The 26,112-nt window shown below is 34.6% G+C and overlaps 1 protein-coding gene across 6 annotated transcripts; it reads left to right on the top strand.

Annotated features, from left to right (window-relative positions):
- Positions 1–1,066: 1,066 nt before the first annotated feature.
- Positions 1,067–23,311, top strand: SLC35B3 (solute carrier family 35 member B3). Of its 6 annotated transcripts, XM_036026544.1 has the most exons (11): positions 1,088–1,205; positions 3,008–3,114; positions 3,928–4,218; positions 6,634–6,755; positions 10,116–10,270; positions 11,513–11,620; positions 15,566–15,663; positions 17,531–17,623; positions 18,028–18,139; positions 20,809–20,878; positions 22,705–23,311. In XM_036026544.1, exons 2-11 carry the CDS (start codon positions 3,109–3,111, stop codon positions 22,853–22,855), a joined length of 1,206 nt encoding a protein of 401 aa, XP_035882437.1. In that variant the 5' UTR covers positions 1,088–1,205; positions 3,008–3,108; the 3' UTR covers positions 22,856–23,311. The 6 variants fall into 6 exon arrangements, with proteins under 6 accessions (XP_028368688.1, XP_035882437.1, XP_035882439.1 ...); XM_028512887.2 differs by lacking the exon at positions 3,008–3,114 and having other exon boundaries at positions 1,067–1,205; XM_036026546.1 differs by lacking the exon at positions 3,008–3,114 and having other exon boundaries at positions 1,088–1,280.
- Positions 23,312–26,112: the final 2,801 nt, after the last annotated feature.

Genomic DNA, 26,112 nt, shown 5'->3' with positions numbered 1-26,112 from the left:
CTACTTCTTTAAGAAAATTTTATTCTCCAAGCCTTAATTTCAATATTATTTAAATATTGATAACACCTACCAACCATGTTGGTGAGGATTAAATGAAAATGCCTAACCCCATACTCACCACTTATGATGGGGGATACCTGCCATGCTTCAACAGAAGCCCTAACACCCACTACAAACACAAATGTTCTTTCTGTATAATGCCTGTGAAATTGTAAAAACTATAACTGACTGCATTCTAACACATACTAGTCCAATTCATGCCTTTCTGGATATCCAAAGGGTACACTAAAAAATGTTCCAGCTTTGTTATAGCAACATTTGCCTTCCATATCATTTCAGTGTTGCTGAGAAACAACTCATCACCTATTCCATCTTGGTTTTTCACATCATTACACCCCAGTAAGTATAGCTGAAGCCCTAAACCCAGGATAAATGTTTAGGAGTTTGATGGCTAGTCAACCGATGGGATTTACATTCTGAGCAGTAAGTGTCAAAACAATATGGGCAACACTTGTTACATTGCAAGGACCCGGGTTGCGGTAGCTACAAGCAGAATTATAACGTCCGAGGCAACCCAAGCGTTGCTTCAGTACTCTTACACCAGAAAGCAGGTGCAAGTCAGGCAAAGGACAGGGAAGCAGAGAAAGGTACGATGACTTTGCCCACTCTCATTATCATTAAGCAGAAGGAAGAGGGAACCCCAGGGGTTTCTAAATTTGGGTTCAACTTTCTTCACTTGTCCGAGGTGTCAAACTTCAGCGCAGGGCCATTGATGTGGACGTCTCCTTCTCCGTGGACTGCCCACGGGGAGTCGCACGGCAACAAAGAGGCTGCAGAAGCCCTTCTGACTCGGACCCAGGAACGAGCGGAACACCGATCGAAGGATGAGAACATCGACCCTATCAGCGATCGCGGTCCCCACACAATTTCTAGTGAGTAAAGAAGTGCAGTCCTGCACTGTTGGTCTCACCACCGCGGCACACGTCCCGCATCCCGAAGGAGAAAGCGCATGCGCGAGAGGAAACTCAGTCCCAGCCTCCTGCTGCGGGAGGCCTAGCAGGAGGCGGGACCGTAGAGCTGCGCAGGCGCGCAGTGACACATAGGCGGAAGTGGCGCGGACAGGCCGGCAAACAGAAGTCCTTTAGAAGGAGGCGGCAGCAGTGGCGGAAAGGGCTGGAGTAGGCGAAGAGGAGGAGAAGCTGGAGGTGATAGCGACGGACCTGGGGAGGGGGAGACGCTTCGTCTGGCTGGCGACATCCAGCCTGGGGTCACCGTTCCAGGTGACACACCGGCTCAGGAGTGGTCGCGCCGTCAGGGCCTTTCTCCTTGTTTGGGACCCAGATCCCCTCTCCCCAGAGAACCTTCCCCTCATCCGTGATGAGCGTGCGGGGAGAGGATGAGGTCGGATTGAGAACACGGGTGACTTCATTTTTTAAAGAACGGAGACCTGTTGTCATGGTTTCCAGGGAGGAACTACTTCTTTTTCCCCTTTCGGGTCCCCGACTAGCCGGAACTCCCTCCAGCCCGGGTTAGTGGACTTGCAGGCTTGCGGCCACTTACAGGGGCGTCTTAGACTTATGGAGAAATAACAGTCGCATGGTTTCCCCAAGACTGCATTTTAATTAAGAGCTTCTTGTGGTTTCTGCCTTAAATCTGCTGTCCATTTGATTTGAAGTGCAAAATGATTGTACTGACCAGGTTATTAAATTCTTGTCATGAACTTCTTACAGAAGTTATGCAGATTAGTCCAATCTTTGCAGCTTAATTCTCTCCCCCAATTTATTTTTCTTTTAAATGTCGAATGAAGACCGGATGATGTAGTGTGCTAAGAAGTGTGTGTTTGTCGAGAATTGATTTTTGGATAAACATTTCCTAAGTGAATTGGGATTATTTGGGAGTTGGAAGAAAGATATAGCAGCATTTGAAAATAATTTAGCTAAATTTTTTGTACTTTATATATATGTGACTAGATTAATAAATTTACTGTAATAATTTTGAATTCAGTAGGTCATTGTCACCAGTTATTTACAACTTTTAAATTTCACTGTGTGCTAAAGCTACCCTTTTAATTCACTTTGAGCAGTTATTTGTTCCTTCACGTTATTAAAGTAAAATATGTGTGTTGACTGTAGTAAGAGGACTCAGGCACTGATTCACAACTGGGGATTTTTTGTACTTAGTTTCAAGAGTTAACTGTGAACTTCTAAAATAAAGCAAAATGTTGATCATTTAATTTGAAAACTAATTTTAACTTTATGATTATTTTTTTTCCTGCACCACAAGGACATTGGCCTGATTTCTTTAGATGATGATTAGTAGTTTCATTAATGTCTGAAATGGAAGTAATATGGAAAACATTTAGGATCACAGTTATTGGGTGGCCGAATTCACAGGGTCTTCCTTCATCAGTCACATGATTGGACCAGTGATGTTCTGATGAATAAAACTGCATTCTAAATGCAAGGCCTTAAAAAGGAGGTTTTCTGATGCTGGTGCCTTAAGTAAGCAAAGGAAATGAATTTACTTCCATGTGTTCATTTTAGATGCTTTGTGGAAAATTTTAGTCGAGATGTCACTATTTTAGCACGGATGTCCAAGAAGCAAAAGTGCCAGAAGGATTTAACTGTATGTCTGGCATAGATCTTTGGCTCATAAGATTGCCAATAGGTGTGTTAGAAGTGGCAAAGTATTAGAAAGATGAGCAATACTATTGATTAAATAGTGTTTACTAAAGTATAATAGAGTCCTTCATTTAATATTTTACATTTTTAAGTTTACAGTTGTGTGTAGGTGAAACACAAAGTTTATTCTTTTATTATTTATTAATTATTGTATTATTTTCCATGCAAACACTGTAAAGGTACTTTTGCCCCACCCTGTATAAATACAAAGAGAAATTGACAGTCATCTATGGAGCCTTCATGAATTTTTTTTACAGACTTAACAGAAATGATGTCTTTCCCAGCTTTTTGCTGTCCCAAAGATTTTTTCTTTTGTTTTTAAACAGCTTTATTAAGGTTTAATTGACATATAAAAAACCCTGCACATTTAATATGTACAATTTGTTGAGTTTGGATATATGCATGCACTTATGATACCATCACCATAATGAAGGTAATAAACATATCTGTCACCTCTAAAAGTTGTTTTGTGTCCCCTTTTGTCTGTGTATATGTCATTAAGAACACTTAATATCAGATCTACCCTCTGAGCATATTTTTAAGTGCCCAATACCGTATTTTTAATTATAGACAGTGTTATTTAGCAGCTCTCTAGAGTGTATTCATCTTGGTAAACTGAAACTTTATACCTATTGAACAATACCACCCCCAAAACTTTTTAAATTAAAATTATTTTCTCCAAAGAAAACATGTTCTTTTACCTAAGAGATGCTATTGCTAAAACATATTACCTTTCTCTAGTCTTATAAATCTACCTTTTTAAATAACTTAACAGTTGTTTGATTTTATTTTTAAATGTCATTAGCACATATTTTCCATTTGTCTTAGAATTTAGAAGAGCATAGGTGCTTTTCTGCAAATAAGAATTGACATTACTGTTAAAGATGTTACACATCAAACTATTGTGGGCTTTAAAAATTATATCCTTACCACATATAAAAACATAAAGGCACATTTACTTTTTTGATGAAATAAATACAAGCTTGCCTTTTGGTTTGTTGCTGTGGAAATGAGAATGGTATATACTTAATTTAATGCTGTATTGCTCTTTATCAGGTAAAGATAAATTGGAGAGTTAACATTGTTTTTGGTTGATTGGAAGTTCAAATAAGGGAATTCAGATGTTTATATCCAGAGACAATGAGACTTAACTGTATACTTTTTAAAGTGTGATTTGAAATGTTATTTGGAGCATTATACTTTATGATCCAAATGTTTTGCTTAAATTGCTTATTTCCTTCTTTAGGACTTAGCTCAACAAGCAAAAGAAAAACTGAACAAAGGAGAAGAAACCAAAGATAACTTTGGAAGCACTGAATGTGGCAAAATAAGAACAATGGATCTCAAGTTCAACAACTCCAGGAAATACATTTCTATAACTGTCCCATCCAAAACCCAAACAATGTCACCACACATCAAGTCAATAGATGACATTATAGTACTTGGCATAAATCTCAGCAGATTTAACAAACTTACGCAATTTTTCATATGTGTTGCTGGAGTTTTTGTATTTTACCTCATTTATGGATATTTACAGGTAAAAAATAGTTATTTGTTTATGGTAATTATAACAGTTAAGATCAATAAGAGCACTTAATAGTTTTGTTCAAGATGTTTTCCTTTATAAGTTACCAGTTTCTTCACAAATATGAGGTTTTCTGTATCGTAATAGAAAAGGGCTTTTTAAAAATAAGTCTGCTGAAAAGTGAGGTCACAGTTTCAGGATTCAATATTTTAAGGAAGGGAAAGGAAGCCGAGAAAATCTTAAAAAATTAACTATGAAAAAACATGAAATATTTAACAAAGTATAGATAATAACAAACATTACTTTTTAAAAGTGAATAATTCAAGTATTGATTGCTATTTTGGAACATAATTCTTCAATAAAATTGAATGATAGCATGAAAGCCATATTCCAGTGCATTCTTGATTCTTTTTTTTTTTAATTTAAAAAATATTTTATTGTTTATGCTGTTACAGTTGTCCCAATTACATTCTTGATTCTTGTAGCTTAATAATAGGTCATTTTTTGGAAAAGTATACCAGGATGTTTTGTATTTTTCCGAGGTGACTCTTTAATTCTGTTATCATTGAATCATCCTTTTTTGTGTTGTCATTCTTGTTGGTTTCTTTTTCTAACTTTGCCAGACCTTATTTTTTGTAAGGTTTTTTTTTTTTACCTGCACAAAACATTTCTAACATTGCCACAGTTTGTCTCACGTTTGCATTGTACTATGGCATAGATGTATACATTTGACCAGCAGGAGATTCCTGACTTTCAAAGATGTGGGCTGGATGGGAGGATCCAGGGTAGTGTAAACAGAATGTTTGAATGGACTAATACTATTGATGGTTAGTTCATTAGTATATTCAGTTATTACCAACTTTACCTTTTTAAATTCAATTCCCTAACATGAGAGAACTTTTTATAATTCCAGGAAAGGAAAGTGATACGTTTTTGTTCAAATGCAGATATTTCTGGTTTTCTGTAGTATTAATCAGAGTGAGTTTAATCATTGTACTTTTTCCCATTATCTTACAGAGATGAAATATAAAATTAAATATAAATAAAGAAGGTGATTTTTGACTATTCCTTAGCTTATAAAAATACTATGAAGAGTATTAGTGTAAAAAACATGAATTAAAAATCTTAGTATTTATAATAATAATTGACTTTGCCACTTGAAAATGGTGTAAAATTTCTGGTGTCAGTGAATAACAATAAAAAATAGTACATTTTATCAAGTAAATTTAGAATTCTTGTTAGAAAAACATTTTTTTTTGTTAAAATACAGCATTCTTACCAAATAGCTTGGGAACAAAGAAAAATGTTTGTTGCAAAGAAAAATGAATTAGAAACGTACCAAATGAATTTCATCAAATCATTTCTATTTATTAATGATCAGAGATTTTAATTTATAACTAATATGTACAAAATTTCTTTTGAAAGTAGATAAATCGCCATAATTGTGTTTGTAACATCACTATCATTTTGCGAAAACTGACATTGCTACTAACTTACGTATAATCGCCTATTAAAATAGTGTGAAGAAAATGGTTGGAGTTTTGTAATGAAGTTAGCTATATGTATAATCTGAATGCCAAAATATTTAATAAAACTACTTTCATGTTTCATAGCTCATAAACCAGAAAAATCCTAAAAACTTGCAGACGTACTTGAATATGAAGTCTAAATTTGAGGAATTATGCATATCCTAAATGTACAAAATCTAGTTCAGGGTCTATTTAGAGGGCATGTTGAGTTTTTCTTTGAAAAGAAATTGATACATAATTCTCTTTTTAAAAAATATTTAAAATACAGTTGAATATATATATACTCAATATAAATATATACACTTAGAATATATATATATATATATGGGGGAAAGTTTGATATTTTTTTTAAGTAAGCAAGATAACTTTATTAGAACTCCTCTTTAATGCCTTATTAAGAATTAATGTAAATGTTACCTAATGGTATGACATTATGTTTAGGTAATCACTTCCTCTAGAAAGAGAAGTTTTATATAATCTGTGGTACAAGTATTCCAAAAAAATTTTTTTAATTGATTTAAAATTATTATAGTTATGTAGAAAAGCAGGCCTGAGATAATAGACTTATAATGAAATAAGCTTTTTTGAATAGTAGATGAGTTCTTGAATCAGCTACCTTTCTCACTTTGGGGGCAACTTTTTAAATTTTTGTCTTAAAAAAAAAAGCATAGAATAATGTAGCTTCATAGCTATCCATTACCTTTTTAACTTTTCTTCTGATTTTTGTACCTGGATATCTAGTGTCAGTTCCTTGGAAAAGCCACCTGACTTCTCTAATTATACCTCTGAGAAGTTTCATGATTTGAGTGTTTTTTTACAATGTTGTGTTTATAGGAATTTATTGTGAGGAAATTGGTCTGCCTCTTAAAATTAACACTATTCATGTATCTTTTGACAGGAATTAATATTTTCAGTGGAGGGTTTTAAGTCCTATGGCTGGTACCTTACTTTAGTACAATTTGCATTTTATTCCATATTTGGCCTAATAGAACTTCAGCTTATTCAAGACAAAAGGAGAAGGTATGTGGTGTTTGTTTTTATTTTTTCACAGTTAAGTTCACTAGTAGTGGTTAAATTTTTTGTTCTGATTTTTGGGTATACAGAGTATATTATACATGAAATATACATTTCCCATTAATAAAACATATCTAATACCCAAGCATTTTATCAGTATAATCAATTTCATTAAAATATTAAATATGATATTTTCATTACACATTGAAAAAATTATCTCTAAGTGTAGGTTATCAAAAAATATAATTTAGGCTCAACTTGTATTAAATATATCATCTTAAAATAAGGTATTCAGATGTGCATGCGTATTTTATAAATGTCACTGAAATAAGTGTAACTAAAAGATTTAACAATGCTGCTACATTAAAATATCAATAATATTTTTATATTAAAAATACGAAAACCTATGAAGTAAAATATCAATACCTGTTTCCATAGTGGTTTTTAAAATCTGTAGTAATTTTTTTGTGAGATATATTTTACTTAACATTGTCATACTTGTACTGTCTAGGTAGCTGAGATTGCATTCTTAGTAATCAGAGAGATTTCATAACACTTCTTTTTATCAAAACTGAAGGAGCTTGTTTGACAGTATATTTTAAATTGGCCATCTAGATTACAGAAATACCTTCATGTATTTTTAATGGCGTATAGAACAATATGCAATAAAACCTTACCTCTGATTATAATTAGATGGTATTTAGGAAATTGAATATAAGTTTTTGGTAAATGTAAGTGATTATCCTGACATATCAGAGCCTAATGTGTGCATAATCAGGTATATATTGAACAGTTTAAAATGCAATAAGCTCTAATATTGATGTAAATGTTTAATCCCTGTCTGTCTTCATTGATGTAAATGTTTAATCCCTGAGTGAAAATAAAACATTTTCACAGCTTTTATTTCTCACATAAATGTTTTTGATGTTTGTATGAAGATAACTATAAAATTTTAAATATTTAAATCTGTATCTCCAGTGTTTCTTCTCAGGTCTAATTTTACCTCTCAGTCTCTGTATATTGCCAATAAATTATTATAGCAGTGATATTAAAAATGTTTGAATCTGAAGACATCATCTTCATTATTTTCATTCTCTGAAACTCTACAAGACTTAGCCATAGGTGATAGAATAGAAAATAATCAAATATATCTGTCGAGACTAGTATACAACGAACCCAGGTTCATTGTATGATTCATTACCTATTGCAAACTCCTGGACCTCTTTTGCTTCTAAAGTAAAAGACTCTAATACTATCTCTATTAAATGAAAAGTGAGAAAAAACTATCTCCTCAATGTTAAATTTTAAAAAGATACACCTCCCTCTCAGCTACCAAAATGAGATGGAGTGGGGGCCCCAAGCCATGTTTGTTTATCCCAACCTTTAAACCATACAGTTGGATTTAAACATAAGTGAAGGGATTTAGTAGAAGAATGTATAGATGTGTAATGAATACAATTATGACTTGAAACCTTTTATTCCAAAGCACATGCAAAACTACTTTAGAAAAAGTCTTTAAAGGTATATTACAATGAAAATACACCTAATCATTTATTTCTGAGTATATACCTATCTCTGAACTTATTTAAGTGGCATTGCTCTTTAAACCTTCGCTTAGTTTTTGTCTTTCTTTCTATGTTTGTATGAATACCAGTGTACTTGAAAGAGGACAGGATTTAGAGGCAGAAAACATTTGAGTCTTGCATCTCCTCTCATTAGCTCTATTGAGATTTCAGGGAAGTTTCTTAAATTCTCTGTTTTATTTTGAGGATCAAATGTGATAGTGTGGTGAAGCACATTGTAAAGTGTAACACTCTGAATATACTACTTATTTTTCAAGAAAGATTGCCTTGTAACTTCATTAATTACTTCATGTGAGTTTGTAATAAAGGAGATCTGTCCAATTGGTTTTGACTGAGCTTTTTAAAATTAAAATTTTTCCACTATATCTAGGGAGGTAAGCAATTGGGGTGTTAAATAAAAATAGAAGTCTTGAGAGTCCTAGGGGCAAGATGATGAACTCTAACTTCCTTATTTACCAATGAGAAAACAAAGACCAAAGGAGTGTTGGGATTTCATGAGATCCTATAGCAAGTTGCTCTCAAAGTTGGATCCTTTTGAATTTCGGTTTTCTGAGTTGCAGGCTTGGTTTTTCTTATTGTTGTTTTATTTTTTCCTACCTGTACTATGCTGCTTTCTAATCATCATTCCTTGTGATTTTTCTGGCTTGAATTTTTATTTTCTGGCCTATGTTCTCTTACCTAGTGAAGCAGAGCTATCCTCCTTCCCTGATGATACCTCACTGAGGGTTAAACTGCACAAACAGCATGAAAGTCAGTGTTTGTGCACAATGGTGGATACAGCATGCCAAATTATTTCCATATGGATTTTAAATGTTGACCACTGCATTAGTAGTTAAGTAGGAAAAGCCTCAAAATTGAAATGTAAGTGTAAATGTTGTATTCTAATAGAATTTTGCCAGTAAATTATTTTTGCCTTGTATCCAGCCATAATAAAAAATATGAAAAATGTTATTGCCTTGATTTAAACATGAACACAAAGCCCAAAATAGGTACTAGACCTAGGAGGCAATATAATGTAATGATGTGAGTAGTGCTTCCTGTGTTAGTCACACCAATGTACAAGATTATTCTTTCCAGCCATTAAATATGTAGTCAAAGTGAGCATATGCTCGCAATGATAGCTCAAAATTCTGAAGAGTCCAAGTGAGGAATTTCCTCTAGGAAATCCAGATCGAACTTAAATCCTAAAAGAACTCATTATTTTGGATCATAAAAAAAGAGTCAGATTCCTCATCAGAAAGTTGATTTCACAGAATACAGAGTTGGAGGTGAATCATAAAAGGTGCTAATAAAGATTATGTCCAGAATTTTAAATATGTACATTTTCTAGAGAAATTCTGCCCAGTTCACCCTAGCAGAATGGGTGAATGTATTTTTCCTAATGCTAGATGGAAGTATCAAGAAACAGAACAATTTAGAAGTTAAAATTTTGTTAAGGTGCCTTTTACCATTATAGAAACCAATTATTTTAAATATTTTTTCTAAATTTAGTCAGGATAGTTTTTATGCCTTCTACGTACAGTAAGAATCTAAGTGACTCTTGTAGACCACTTTTTCACACAGGAGTTCTCACTTAAGATTGATTAAATAAGGGTGAGTTGTTATTTTTAGTGCCGTTAATTTATATAACTAGAGTGTTAAAACTTTAGTGATATTTTTACCAATATTTCTAGAAACATTAAATAAATAAAAAGAGTAAGTAGATATTTACACATTGTAAACACATTATCTAACAAGTATGAATTGGGTCCCAAAATGAAGATTTTAAAATTGTCTTTTACAGAATACCAGGAAAAACCTACATGGTAATAGCTTTTCTAACTGTGGGTACTATGGGGTTATCAAATACTTCCTTGGGCTACCTGAATTACCCTACCCAAGTCATCTTCAAGTGCTGCAAGTTGATTCCTGTTATGCTAGGAGGAGTTTTTATTCAAGGTACAGTAATGATATATTTTCATACCATTTGAAACTAATAGGATATGTTATAGCATCTAGCATTAGGAAAAATATTAAACTTTGGTTAATTTAATGAACATTCTAAATATTGTATCAATTCTGAGTGATATAAAAATAAGGTATTATAAAAATACTAATACTTGTGGTCTACCTTAATATCTGAAATCAATGATTTGAAGTCAGGTAGAATAAAAATGGTATTTTGCTTTATCTTTTAATCTGGAATCTACTTACATTCCCAGAAATGCTGTAATCACATATTGAGGGCCTAGCTCAGAATTACCTAAGTGCCTGGAAAGCTCCTTCCTTCAGCTCTTTTATTCTTGTACTCTTCAGGGCTCAGAGTGCTCTCTACTTCCATTATGCAAATGGACAGTTCTTACACTGAAGGAAAGCTTAACCTGAACAGAACTGCTTTTTCACCAGTTCTGCTGGCTTATTGATTTCTTAGCGCTCCAGCAAAGTTATAGGCTGTGTTGAAAGAGCAGTGGAAGAGGAGGCGATGGTAGCAACAAGCAGCAGAATAAGTTGTTGTTTGTATAAATGTCATGAGGAAGTCATGTTTTGATCATTGTTTCTACATCACTGATGTTCTTATACAGCCAGACTTCATTTTATGCTTAAGATGCCTTCTCAAAAAAAACCTTTTAATGAAAGTATGTCTCTTAACTATTTTACATAGAAAAAACTAATTATCTCAATCCCTATTAAACATCACATTAATATCATAACTAACTGGGCATGTATATTCCCTTACAATCCTTCCAAAAAGTTACACTACATGGTTTTGTTATTTAACGTGGATATGTTAAAATAGTTAATCCTCACTAACCTAGAAGTTAATTGATATGCAATTTCATGGTATTTGCAAACTTAAACAGTTATATAGACTGAATAATTACTCTGGTCACTTTATAAACTTATAAACCATAAGAAAATTCATAGCCTTATATATAAAGAAAAAAGCATTCATTTCCACTAACTTTTTAAATGTTCATATTTACTCACCATCATACCAGATAAAATGGAATCTCATATCTAATATACAAGGACACAGTGGTGATCACTGACAGTTTAATTTTCAGAATCAGTGTTCTTCATATATTTTGACATCAGGTATAAAAAGCAGACCCCTGATCTACTTGGTTAAACACATAGATCTAAAACTACCCTGAGTGGATCTTTCCATTGTGAGGTTGACTGCACGTTTGTATTGCACAGGCAAGCGTTACAATGTTGCAGATGTGTCTGCCGCAGTGTGTATGAGCCTTGGTCTGATATGGTTTACCCTCGCTGACAGCACAATTGCACCCAACTTCAACGTGACAGGTAAGGAATTTTATTGTCTTCCAAGATTTTGTAGGCAGTTTGGTTTACAGTTTCATAAGGATTTTAGTTGATGATGTGACATCTATAATTCTCATATCTAACATAAAGCTTTCCATCATAAATAGTGTCCCATGTGGAATTTGTAAATTAATTTTAGATTTTTTTCACAAGCAGAATAGATGCGATAGTATGTTCAGAAGTAAGTAAGAAAAAAAATGTAGGTTGGAATCTTGTTTTTGTTCTACAGATTTAACGGAGAAATTGTTTATGTATACATATTATCATTCTTAACTATGGAGTTTTACTCATAAGATTATTGTAGTAAAAATATGACAACTCTGGAAATGAAATAATTGTTTTTACTACTTATGTATTCTGACATGACAGAAAGCTGTTTGCTCAGTCAAAATTTTCTGTTACCACATACATGGTAGATCAATTTCTTATGGGCTGAATTGGAAATATATACATGAATTATAGGAGAATCACAGTAATTTTGTATTCTCATTTTATTCATGGGAACTCGCACATTTACTTGTCATTGCTTTAGCTAAAGAAAGATAGATATGCTGTGCTATATTAATATGGTTATAACCTTAACGTGCTTAAATTTTCCACCATAAATAGTGTGCCATGTGGAATTTTGTAATTTAAATTTAGGGGTTTTTTTTTTTCAAAAGTATATTGGTTTTATAGTATGTTTGGAAATAAATAAGAATAAAAAATACTTGTTGGAATTTTGCTTTCATTCTGAAGACTTTATGGAGAAATCATTTATGTATACATATTGTCACTGTTGAGCTTTACTCATAAAATTATTTTAGTATCATCCCACCTCCTACCCTGCCAAAACAGAACAAGGTATTGAAAAAATATCTAGGTCTTTGCCCTGGCTCAGTTGGTTGGAGCATTATCCCTGTGCCATATACCAAAAGGTTGTGGCTTCAATCCTTGTCAGGGCACCTACCTAGATTGTGGGTTTAATCACACAGGTCACGGTGCATATGGGAGGCAACCAACTGATATGTGTGTGGGTGTGTCTCTCTCTCCCCTCTTCCTCTCTCTAAAATTAAAAAAAATAAATACATTTAGGGAGAGTGGACTGGAATGTGCATGCCTGAACAATGACTACTTCCCTGTACTAGTCAGTGAGGGCAGTAAATGCCACTGAGTGAGCATGTGTACTGTGTGGCCATCACATTTGAATGAGTAGAGCAACAAATCTGTATCAAATTTTACGTTAAGCTTGATTGAATATTCCTCCATGAAAAGAAACTATTCAGATGATTCAGAAGGTCGCAGCTGTGGGTAACTGGTAATTGGCAGCTTCATCACAATAACATACCCTCATGCATCACGTCTTGTGCAGAGTTTTTGGTGAAACATCAAATCACCCAGGTGACTCAGCCCCCCTACAGTATAGATATGGTGCCCTGGGACTTCTGGCTTTGCTGAAAACTAAAATAACCTTTGAAAGGAAAGAGATTTTAGAGCTTCAATGAGATTCAGAAAAATACTGCAGGGCAGCTGATTGAAGAACTGTGTGAGGTCCCAAGGTGCCTACTCGGAGGGGACTGAGGTGTCATTGTCCTGTGTACAAAGTTTCTTGTTTCTTGTATCTTCTTCAGTGAAGGTTTCTGTTTTTCATAGTATGTGGCTGGATACTTTCTGGACATACTTAATATATATTACAAAATATAGTAAGTATAATTATTTGTGAGGGAAAATATTAAATAACGAAGAAAATCATATACATCAGCTTCACTGTTCTTACTACTGTTAGTCAACCTTTCTTACTAATCTGGTTAACCAGGACAAATTAAGGGATTTAAATAAAACCATTTCAGCCCCTTGGAGCATCCTTTTAAGAACTAGATCTGATAGAACCTCTTACACCCATTCTTTCAACTTGGACCACTCAGAGTGCAAGAGGTCCTTACTTTAATGAGTCTTACTCTAAGAAAGCTTAAAGTTGCAGTTGTTTCATACATGGTTTAGATTTTTCAAAAACAGTTTGTTTTCATGTCCAGAAATTTAAAAACTTTATACTTGAAAACTAGGAAAATTGACTCTTTTACTTAATGAAAAGGCTGTTTTAGACAAGGCACAGAATTTGCTATCAGAGACATGGCTTCAAATTCTGTTTGAATCACTTAACAATGTAATTGTGGCTAAATTGCAGGATACTTTTGTGCTTCACTTACCCAAAAACAACGGTGACAGTTTGCCTCATACCCAGGTAGTGAGAGGATAGAGTAAGATGATGAAATAATGGGTGTGAAAGCAAATGCACTTGGTCAGGTGAGGTGATGGAAAGAGGTGGTTCTGAAGTGCTAACCCTTTCTTAGTTCATGGAGATACTGGAACCCAACCATAATTTCTTATTAAGAATAGTTGATGAGCACTTATCACAATCCCTGATCTGTAAGAGTTATTATCTAAAGGAGATTAGATCAACTATTACAATGGTTGAGACATATAAATACAACTTTGAATGTATAGAGGAGTGTATCAGATTTAATCATTTGAATAAATGTTCACTGTAAAATATTCCCCTTAGTATACAATTAAGGTATTTTCATAAAAGTATTTCATGTTGTTGCCATTGTTCAGAGCAGTTTTGGAACATCTTTGAATAGCCTTGTAGGAGCGAGGCCATTGTTTTCAGATCTTCAGTAATAACATGTCTTTTTCTTTTTAGGACAGATTGATATTTGAAATAAGTAAAAGAGCATTCAGAATCAAGTTTGGTGAATAAAAATGCATGATTAGATAATACCCAAGTTAGGTGATAAAAAGTCAAGTTGGAAAAGTATGAAAACTTGAAAATTCTGAGATAAGTGTATATATGAGTACATATATTTTCTGTTAGCTTTGATTCTTTTTATTTGAAAAAGTAAAAAGAAAATTTCTTTAAATTTCTTCAGACTCACAGATGTAACCAAGGCTGCTCTGTATTCTTTCTGTAAAGCACCATGACTGGTGATCAGGGTCCGAAACACTTGCAGTTAAGCACCTGCCTCTCTAGAGATGTGCATGTTTGTATGAGTGTGTTGATCTCCGGATTTGTTTATGCCAGTTGTACCTGTTGTTTTAACTACATAATAATTAAATATTTACTTTAATTATCCAAAACTGAATTTGAAGAAAGAATTGTTTCTATAAAAACTAAGTTAATTGAAACCATTTAGTTGACAAGTCAATAAAATCACTATTGAATTATGGGGGGATGGAAGAACTATAAAAATTGAGGGGTATCATAAAAATATGAAAGGTTTCTGTACCCTGATTGTTTCAGAAGTTCCCGAGTTTGTGGTATACTTTTTATTTCTGAGGTTCGTGAAATACATATATACATATATATTATACATATATATAATACATACAGTACTTTTCAACCAAACAACTTGGAAATCAGAGAGAGTGCGTTTCATGAGAGGGTTAAACAAAAGAGAAAGTACAGAATTTTAGTTAGGACCCTCATTGAAAGAAAATACCTTAATAATTGTATGCATGTTTATGTGTTTTAAATTAAACATTTAAAAAGAAAGGTAATTTTTTTATGGTTCCCCTCTTCTTCTGATTTTTAAGTAACTAACTACCAATCCCAATAAATCTTCTGAGAATGTCTCCTGTATGTACTTAATACAATATTCTTCTCAAACATGTAATCTAGTTTAAATGCAGAACTATTATTTAACAGGACAGTGAAACAATAATGGTGACAGCATTAATGTAGTTTATTCAGTTAGCTTTTTAAAAAATAGCATCACCTATGTGACCTATGTGCCTGTTACAAGTGGTTGTAGATAAAAATACTCAGCTTTATGCAGCAAATGTGATTAAGATCTGCTTTTGTTTTTTAGCCCAATCATATCTGACAAATCTTGATTCTCATTCATATGCTGAAATAAAGAAGTTGTTTTTTCCTGTGCCTTCTTGAAGGTGTGATCCTTATTTCCCTGGCACTGTGTGCAGATGCTGTCATTGGAAATGTGCAGGAGAAGGCTATGAAACTGCACAACGCTTCTAATTCAGAAATGGTAAACAGTCTAGCATTTTTTCCTTCACATCAGACAAATACAAAATGGTGATAATTTTATTAAATAGTTACGGTATTGACTTGCATTGATTGCATTTTTAAACTAGTTTTTCACTATTTTCATAAAAGTAATGCATTCAAACATAAGAAAGTAAAAATGCTCTACCACTGCTGGTAGCTTATGGTATAGTGCTTCATAAATTTTTCACCAGTGACTTATATTTTTTACATATAAAAATCCTTTGATACATCATTTCCCCTGTCTTTGTATTTGGTTATTATTTTCCACTTAAAAGTTGGTAGTTTTTATGTGGTCCAGTTTATCTTCTCCTTCACAATTCTACTGTATATTATGATTAAAAAGGGCTTTCCTGACACTAAGATTTCAGATTTTTATCTATGTTGCCTTTTGCTTTTATGATTTCCTTCCTATTACTTCATATTTTAACGAAGGTCCAGAATTGTATTCTTTTGAATTTATTTCTGCACCAGAACCATATGATGACAGCAGCTTTATCATACATTTATCATCTATTAGGACTAGCCACCATTGTTCCTTTTGTTTTTCAGAGTGTTACTACCAGTAGTTATTCTTGGGTGTTCATATCCCCAAATAAACTAGAATCCCATTGGTATTGTGATTGGTATGACATTGAATTATAAATTAAATTAGGGAGAATGGCATCTATACCCTTGATTCTTTCAATCCAAGAATAAGGTATGACTTTCCTTTTATTCAAGTGTTCTTTTTAAAATGTCCCTTAGATTTTAAAATTTTCTTCATATAAATCCAATATATTTCTTTTGAATTTATTCTTAGGTATTTCATCTTTTTGCCATAGTTACAGCAAATAATGCCTTTTCTTCCAATATATCTTCTAACTGATTGGTATTTTTATATAGGAAAGTTATTGTGTGTGTTTCAATTAATTTTATAACCAGCCATCTTGCTAGACAGGTAGAGCAGACTGCATTAAGGATATATAGGACTGGCTTTGCTGGTTTTTTGGTCAATAGAGTAGGGAGACTCTAAGGAGTCCCTAGGAACATAGGAACTTTCATCTAGGTCAGAGTTTTCTTGAACATCATCACCACTCGTCCTAGATAAGGTAAAAATAAAAGCATTAAGGAAATGTAGGTAATTAGAAAATTGATGTAGTACAGTGGTTAGACAATAGGCTCTGGTCTAAGATAGCTCCAGTTCATATCCTACCTGTACTAGCTCTGTTATTTGGGTCAAATGACAGTATCTCTCTGTTTTAGTTTCTTCATCTTAAAATTGGGAAATGATGATTAAAAGTACTTATGCCTAGGTTGGCTCTTAGAAATAAATGGAATAATCCATGTAGAGCAATTATTAGCACAGTACTTGACACATAGCATGTATTGAAGTTTGATTCTGATTTTGCTTATAAGTGTAACAAACTGGAATAGAATGATCAGTAGGAAAACTGGTAAATTAAGCAATAAATATGCAATATACTGCTTATCTTTGTTATATTTTAATGTCTTCGCAAACTTAATGTTTGGGTTTTTGTGTTTAATAAGTAGCTATAAAATTTTTGTTTTGTTGACATTTTTAGAATGCCAATATTAAAAGCTAGTTTGAATTCAGTAATTAAGCCAGGAAAAAATGAATAATTTTGTAACCAGAAGGATCGGCACTGCTGTGTTATGTTGCAGATAAAATAATGCATAGACTTAGAACAGTTAGGCTCAACCATTATTTGCAGAAAGTTAAGCCATATTGAAACTATGATGCTACTCAAATTTCATTGACTAGGTTAATTGAGCCACATGTTGAAATCCTTTATTTTTTACCTTTGGTTTGATGTCACTTTTTTCCGCTTTATTTTTATCTACTCTAGGTATTATATTCGTATTCAATCGGTTTTGTATACATTTTATTGGGATTGACATGCACTAGTGGATTAGGTCCTGCAGTAACATTTTGTTCAAAGGTAAACACTAATGGCATTTTAAAAAATAAACAGCTTCCATTAAATAGTTTCCTCTGTAGTTCTAATTCCCCTTGTTAAAGACTATTTTTACATAATTTGATAATTCCTTTATATGCAGATCAGAAATTATTTCATAAATGAAATGATTTATATTTAAATTTACTTTATCCTTGCTCTACCCTCTAAGTTAATGTTTAAGCTATTCATGATGTAAAAATTGTAGATTTTAAATTCCATCATTATTTTTCCATTAAATCAAAACTAAATAAGAATCTTTGCTTGACTGCATTGTTGAATGGCTTATTATTACTCAAGAAGTTGATTAAAATCTGTGGTTTGATTTCATTTGTAATACCTTAGGGTTTGTTTCCCACTTTTCTAACAGACTTTTTCATATGTTGCAGAATCTAATTCGGACCTACGGTTATGCTTTTCTTTTTTCCCTTACTGGGTATTTTGGAATCTCCTTTGTTCTGGCTTTGATTAAAATTTTTGGCGCACTTCTTGCTGTAACAGGTAGGAATGATATACTTGCTTAGATTATGAACTAAGCACTTAAATTTTCTCTGATGCTCTTTACCAAAAGATAAGGGCAGCATCTACTCTTTGTTAGAAAGAAAATTGTCATAGTTCACCAATTTATTTCTGGGCTTATGATATTTCTTTAAAATTCTAAAGAAAAATGTTTAATCTTAATTATTATTTGAAGGTTTAATTTTAAAATCAAATATATACATTGGTCTAAATAGCAACTTTTAAATACATTAAAAGAACTTTTTATTGGTTCGATTCCCAGCCAGGGTACATTCCTGGGTTGCAGGCCATAATCCCCAGCAACCGCACATTGATGTTTCTCTCTCTCTCTCTCTCTCTCTCTCTCTCTCTCTCTCTCTCTCTTTCTCCCTCCCTCCCTTCCCTCCCTAAAAATAAATAAATAAAATCTTACAAAAAAAAGAACTTTTTATTAAAAAGTATAATGGGATGAATATTTTCATAGAAAAATAGTACCTTTGTACACTTTTTATAACTAAAAATTCCAGTTTTGTTGAACTTAAAAGTATGACAGATGTATTTTGGACCTTCCTTTTGTACACTTTCCAGGACATCAGATGAGCATCTCTTTTCACTAATAATTATTAGGCACTTGCCCTGTGTGGGGGCTTTCCTCGCACATCAGAGGAATGGAATTTGTATTTGTTCTGCTTTGGAGGAGTGAGGGGAACAGATGAGGGGCCACAGGTGAGGCCTAATGAGGGCAATGGATGACTCCCTGTGCTACATTGTGGGGTTTGCCAAATGAGCAGTACAAGCAACTGGTGCTCTTGATGTCTCCCGTGTGGAGAGGGTGGGAGAGCTGTGGCTTGCTGCGTCAGAGGAGGTGGAACCCAGCCCCAGTGCTGATGGTTAATGACTTGTGACCTGGAGAGTAAGTCTCTCCTCTTCTCTGGTCTTCATTTCTCTCTTTTGTGTCTTGATTGTTTGAACTTGATCATTTCCACTAGAGATCTGCATAATTTGCATCCATTATGCATATATATTAGTCATTTATGTCATTTGAATTTTCTGTGGTTTTAGGGAATACTTTATTTAATACCACAGAGTAAATTAAACAAATGAACAAATACCTCTCTTTGTAAAAGTATATTTGCTTTCTAAATTTCCCCTTTATTTGCTCAGGTATGACTCTCCTTTTTAAAGTTTACATCCCAAATGGTAAATAGAGGGAATTTGATTGTAGAGTAGGCCGTATCACTAATCTTTCAATTCATCTCATGCTCTCAAGAAAGATTGCAAATTCATATACTTAGCTTGGGCTTTAATTTTGCCTGTAAGATATTAACTGTTTAAAAAGTTCTTAGATCAATTGGTATGCAACAGTTGGGCCCTGTATGAAGAAATGTGAGATGCAGTCCTTGTCTTAAAGGTGCAGGTCAGTTTATTTCTCTCTCGTAAAAAGAAATCCAGAGGTGGTAATAATAATTATAGCTAATACGTACATAGCCTTTATTGTGTACCAAACACTATTTTAGGTATTATATATCTATCGCTTATCTTAACCTTGAAATTATCTTAGCACTCACTGTTATTGTTCTATTTTACAAACGGGTAAACTAAGGCCTAGGGAGCTTAAGTGTCTTACCCAATAGTCAAGCAGCTCATAAGTTTCAGAGTCAGGATTCCACCTAAGTCAGTGTGACACTAGACCTGTGCTGTCACTCCTTGTGCTGTACTGCCTCTCAAGCTGGTGTGGTGTCTCCATGCTCATTAGGAATCCAGGCACCTTCTGCATGCTCTGCCTGTTCCAGGCAGTGAGATGGAGAGAAAATGAAACACATGCCTTTCTATTTATGGAAGCTTCTTAGAAATAGTTCTTCCCCTCACACTTTTTTGACAAAACCTAATCCATGATCACACCTAGCTGTAGGAGAGGCTAGAAAGCATAGCCAATTAAAAATAGGGGTCCTTTTATTAAAGTAAAAGGAAAGACAGATTTGGGAAATCAAGCTCTGACACGTTTCCAAAACAGTTTATTTTTTTGGTATTCATTCATTCACGTATTGAACAGTAAGTGCTAGGAACTACAGAGTCTGGGGATGTAGGGATGAATACGACAAGGAACTAAGAAAAGCACATAGTCTAGTGCCAAGATAGCAACTGATAATGCAAAGTAAGGGAAAAGCTATAATGGAGATAGCAGTTTTCATCTCTATTTGGTAAGACAAGGGAGGAAGGTTTCAGGCCTTATAGTAGACTTTGAGGTAATAACTTAAACAACAAGCAAAAGTAAAAGTTAATACAGACAAAGGATTATAAGGATTGCTCATAGTCTTATCCAGAGGTGATCACTATTAAGACACTAGGTTTCTTGCTCCTCCTAATCATGTCTTCTTTTAGAAAGCATTTCTTTCCTACGAAACTAAGTCTCTTTGAGGGATAACGCCCTCCCTATGTAGTTGAGTATTTGTTACAGTTGTGCTTTAACATTTACTGTAGTATTTAATGTCTGTCCCCCTACTAGACTGTAAATCCCATAGTAGCAGCAACAGTGAGCTGTTTGTGTTTTGGCTTGTACCTCAAATAGATCCGGGCACATAGCAGGCTTGGTAAATATCTGTGAATGAATGATTTCCAAAATATTTCTGGGATAGTAGACACATTCTAAACCAAACTTTTTTTCCCTACAGTGACAACAGGAAGAAAGGCAATGACCATTGTACTTTCATTTATATTCTTTGCTAAACCATTCACATTTCAGTAAGTATATTTGAATTCAACAAGTTTCTCAGCTTCTGGATACTTTGTTTCATTTTCCTATTAAATATCCTTAATTCTTTATAAAGCATATTTTTCATCTCTACCGCTAGTTTATTGATATATCTTCTACTGCTTCAGAAATATGTTAATTATTTTGAAAAAATTATTTTGTCTAACCAGACAAAATTATTTTGCCTGGTTAAGCTGTGTAACCAGAATCCCAGGGCAAATGTGATCCTGTTTGCAATATAAATGAATGTGAATTATGTGTTAAGAGTAAGGGATTCATTCCCCCTTGCCCTAGTGCAAATATATTTATATATAAAATATATAAATTTTATATAAATATTTATATAGTTATATGTTATTGTATGTATATATGAGGTCTCTCCAGAGAAAGTCCAGCCATTGTTAATATAATGAGAACAGTTTGCATGACATCAGTGTAACCTGGCAGCCACGGGGAGTGGACTGGAATGCACATGTGTCAACAGTGACGACTTCCTGTACTAGTCAGTGGGGGCAGTAGACGCCATTGAGTAAGCATGTGTACTGTGTGGCCATCACATTCAAAATGACTGAACGAGTAGAGCAACAAATCTGCATTAAATTTAGCATCAAGTTTGAACATTCCTCCACAGAAACTATTCAGAAGGCCACAGCTATGGGTAACTGGTGATTGGCAGCTTCATCATCACAGCACACCCTCAGGTGTCACATCTTATGCAGAGTTTTTTGATGAAACATCAAATCACCCAGGTGACTTAGCCCCCCTATAGTCCAGATTTGATGCCCTGCAATTTCTGGCTTTTCTGAAAATTAAAATCGCCTTTGAAAGGAAAGAGATTTTAAACCTTCAATGAGATTCAGGAAAATACCACAGGCAGCTGATTGGAAAACTGTGTGAGGTCCAAGGTGCCTACTTTGAAGAGGATTAAGGCATCATTATCCTGTGTACAAAGTTTCTTGTATCTTGTGTCTTCAAAAAAATGTCTTAAATGTCTTTTTTATATTTACATGACTGGATACTTTCTGGAGAGACTATATATATATATATTTATATATGTGGGAGTGTGTGTGTGTGATATACATGGGATTCATATATATATATGTTAAAATTGATGGTTTATTTGCTTCCTTTTCTCACAAAGCAGTGAGGTGAAGTATTCTATCAGCTGTGCCCTAATGACTTAGTTTGTGGCCCTTACTGTTTTCTTTACCATCAAGATTTATTCAAAATGAGCATTATTTAAACTTATATTGGTTATTAGGAATTGAGAAGATTCAAACCTAGAAATTACCAATGTATAAAACTAAAGGTAACCACAACATAATTTGCCATCCATGTATTGTTTGTTTTCTGTAAGTTGGTTTCCCAGTCTGAATGTGGTAGGTATACATTATAGTAATCTTTGCCAATTCCCGTTTCTCTGGATGTGTCCCCTTTTTATTGCTATTTATTCTACCCAACTGGGATAACTAGTCAGATGACTGTATTGTATTTGCAAGATGGCCATTGGCAGGTTTACCAATCCAGCACTTTTACTTAAGACTTTTGGTAGGAGTTGGACTTTGAATTTTCTATTCTCAAAATTTAAATGAATTACATTTAGCATTTTGTAAAATATCTTATTTCTAAGATATGAAATTCTCTCTAATCTGATCTAAAACTATGATTTTTGTTTTAGCACTGTTAACTGTAGGCTTCCCATTGCAGAATTGTATTTTATTGCATAGCATAGTTTTTGTGAACTCATCACCAAATTCTGTGGCTAATAATGAATTGTTACCTTAATGTTAATTTTTTTTATATCTCTTTCTCTTAGGTACATATGGTCTGGTTTGTTAGTTGTCCTTGGTATATTTCTCAATGTTTACAGCAAAAATATGGATAAAATAAGACTGCCATCATTATATGACCTGATAAACAAAACAGTGGAAGTAAAAAAGTCAAGGACGTTGGCACAGACTGTATAGGTGGTGACTCCTGCTGTTTAACATAGAATTCTAAGGGACCAATCACCAATTGACTTTCCAAAGGGATTATTATAAACACCAAAGGATCTGACAGCATGCTCTCCATTTGTAACTGGATTACCCATGAAGTCAGCCCTTTCTTCAGAGCGTTGTTTGACTGTTTGACATCTGAAGCAGTCAGGAGAGCAGCGTCTGTCACACCTTAGAATGGTTTCAATATAAAGGACTGTAATTATTATAGTTTATTGAGAATTTAACCAGAAGTGGACCATGCTATAAAACTAATTAGATATTGTCATGACATATCACAGAGATTGATATGTAATAGCAGATTTGTTGGTCTTTGTTCCATTTTGGTGGTGTTATTTAAATTGATTCTCTGTTATAAGAGTGAACTGATTTAAAGTCTAGAGAGAACAACTTCATTATAAATAAAATTATTCTGTGATTTTTTTTAAAGAATGCATTGATAACATTTTGTTATAAAGAGGGAAGTGAAGATTGAGTAAAGCTTTACATAAACTAAGACTTAGGCCTTTTTCTGATAATTTCAAAATATTATTTACAGAAAACATGCTTTAAGTTTCCTGTGAAGTATAGACAATATAGTCAAAGGAGTCCTCACGCTGCATCCTGTAGGTATATATCACAAGGAAATTTTGCTACTATTTATCAAAGAGGTGCTAAAAGACTTAATCATTTAGATTTTTTAATTGAAATGATTAATTGAAAGGAAATAATTGATTCTTAAATTATAAAATAAAATTGTCATCATTTTTCTTACATATTTTTTGCTTTTTTTTTTAAGTATATTTTATTGATTATGTAGTTGCAGTTGTCCCAGTTTTTTCCCTTTGCCCCCCTCCACCCAGTACCCCCCTTTCCTCCAGGAGTCCCCCCCTGAGTTCATGTCCATGGGTTGTGCATGTAAGTTCTTTGGCTTCTCCCTTTCCTATACTGTTCTTAACATTCCCCTGTCTATTTTGTACCTACCAATTATGCTTCTTGATCCCTGCACCATTTCCTCTTTCTCCCCCTTTCCCCTTCTATCTGATAACCCTCCAAGTGATCTCCAAACCTATGATTCTGTTCCTATTTTGGTTGTTTGCTTAGTTTATTTTTGTTTTTATTTTTTAGATTTAGTTGTTAATAGTTCTGAGTTTGTTGTCAGTTTACTGTTCATGTATTTGATCATCTCCTTTTTCTTAGATAAGTCCCTTAACATTTTATGTAATAATGAGTTGGTGATGATGAACTTCTTGAGCCTTACCTTGTCTGAGAAGCACTTTATTTGCTATTCTATTCTAAATTATAGCTTTGCTGTCTGGCGTAATCTAGGTTGTAGGTACTTGCTTTTCATCAATTTGAATACTTCTTGCCAGCCCCTTCTTTCCTACAAAGATTATTTTGAGAAATCAGCTGACAGTCTTATGGAAACTCTATAAGTAACTCTCTGCCCTTCTCTGGCTGCTTGTTAGATTCTTCATCTTTAACCCTTAACATTTCAATGATGATGTATCTTGGTGTGGTCCTCCTTGGGCCCAACTTGATTGGGACTCTGTGCTTCCTGGACTTTCAGGTCTATTTCCTATACCAAATTAGAGAAGTTTTCTTTCATTATTTTTTCAAAAAGATTTCCAATTTCTTGCTTTATTTCTTCCTGTTCTGGCACCCCTATGATGCAAATGTTGGATTTCTTGAAGTTGTCCCGGGGCTGCTTAAACTATTCTCATTTTGGGGGGAGGGATTCTTTTTTCTTGTTCTAATTGGTTCTTTTTTGCTTCCTAATATTCCAAAACATTTGATTTGGTTCTTGGCTTCATCTACTCTACTATTGTTTCTCTATAAATAAATCATTATTTCAATTAGTGAATCCTTCGTTTCTGACAGGATCTTTTTTATGCTGCTGTGGTCTTCACCAAGTTCTCTGAGCATCCTTATAACCAATGTTTTGAATTCTGCATCTGATAGATTGCTTATCTCCATTTCATTTAGTCCTTTTTCTGGAGTTTTGGTCTGTTCTTTCATTTGAGCCATGTTTCCTTGTCTCCCATTTTGGCAACCTCGCTGTGTTATATCTGTTGTATTAGGTAGAGCTGCTTTGACTCTGTGTCTTGGCAGTGTGGCCTAATGTAGAAGGTGTCCTGTAGGGTCCAATGGCACAGCCTCCCCTATCACAGAAGCTGGGTATTCGAGATGTGCCCTTCTTGTGAGCTGAGTACACCCTCCTCTTGCAGTTGAGTCTTAGTTGTTATTGGCAGGTCTATGGAAGGGATTTACCCAGGCTACTCAGCCTCAAGGATTTGCTGTGACCACTTACCGCCAACCTCTGCCCTCCATGGATGGTCAGTTGTGCAGGGGCAGGAGCTGGCGTTCCAAAGTGGTTTGTAGCTGTCCACTGGGTGTGCTGGCCCTGGGGTTTCCTGGGTGGTGCAGGCCAAGGTAAGCCCCGACCTTTGTTTTGCCCAGGGCTTCCTTTCTGGAGCTACAGAGCAATCTACAAAGGCTGCTACTTGCGCTGGGCTTGGAGATCCCACATGAAGCCAAGCTATTCTGGCTGCTGCTAGTGCCCAGCCTGGTGCTCACTGAAGCCAGCTGTTGCTTGTTTGAGAGGATTTAGGAGGTGGTGAAGCCTGAGCCTAGACTAGCAGCATGGGTGGGCCCATAAATCGGGTAGGGCGGAGTCTCTGGGGATCTCCAAGGCGGGTCAAACAGTGTTAGCCAGGTTGATGGAGTCTCAAATATGGCACCAGCCTGCTGGCTTTGTGGCTTTGCAGAGGGAGGGCTCAGAAAAGGGACAATGGCCTCTGCTCATGCCAGTGCCTGACACCAGCCTCTCCCTGTATGCCACTGGTTCCCTTCAAGCTGCCATTCCAGCACTGGAGCTTGAAGGGAGTGAGTCTGAGTAAGCGAGTCCCTGTGTCAGTTCTTGAAGAGGAAATGCTTGGAGTTCCAGAAGTTTCTTCCACTGACTCAATTCCCACTGGTTTTTGTAGCCAGAAGTTGTGGGGATTTAGCTTTCTAGCAGGCTGCAGGACCAGGTGTGGAGCTGGTCCTGATCACTCCTGAGATATCCCAAATTTTTATCCACACATGGGGGTGAGAGACCAGCCTGTTCCCCATCTGCACCCTTCCTACTAGTCTCAATGGATGTGGTTTCTTTTATTCCATAGTTGTCAGACTTCCATTCAACTCAATTTCTGATGGTTCTGCATAATGGTGGTTCTACATTTTAGTTGTAATTTTGATGCTGTGCA

This window comes from Phyllostomus discolor, chromosome 5 (assembly GCF_004126475.2).
Source record: "Phyllostomus discolor isolate MPI-MPIP mPhyDis1 chromosome 5, mPhyDis1.pri.v3, whole genome shotgun sequence".
Classification (NCBI taxonomy): Eukaryota; Metazoa; Chordata; class Mammalia; order Chiroptera; family Phyllostomidae; genus Phyllostomus; species Phyllostomus discolor.
The sequence above is the reverse complement of the archived record's forward strand: the minus strand, read 5'-3'. Positions and strand labels throughout refer to the sequence as shown.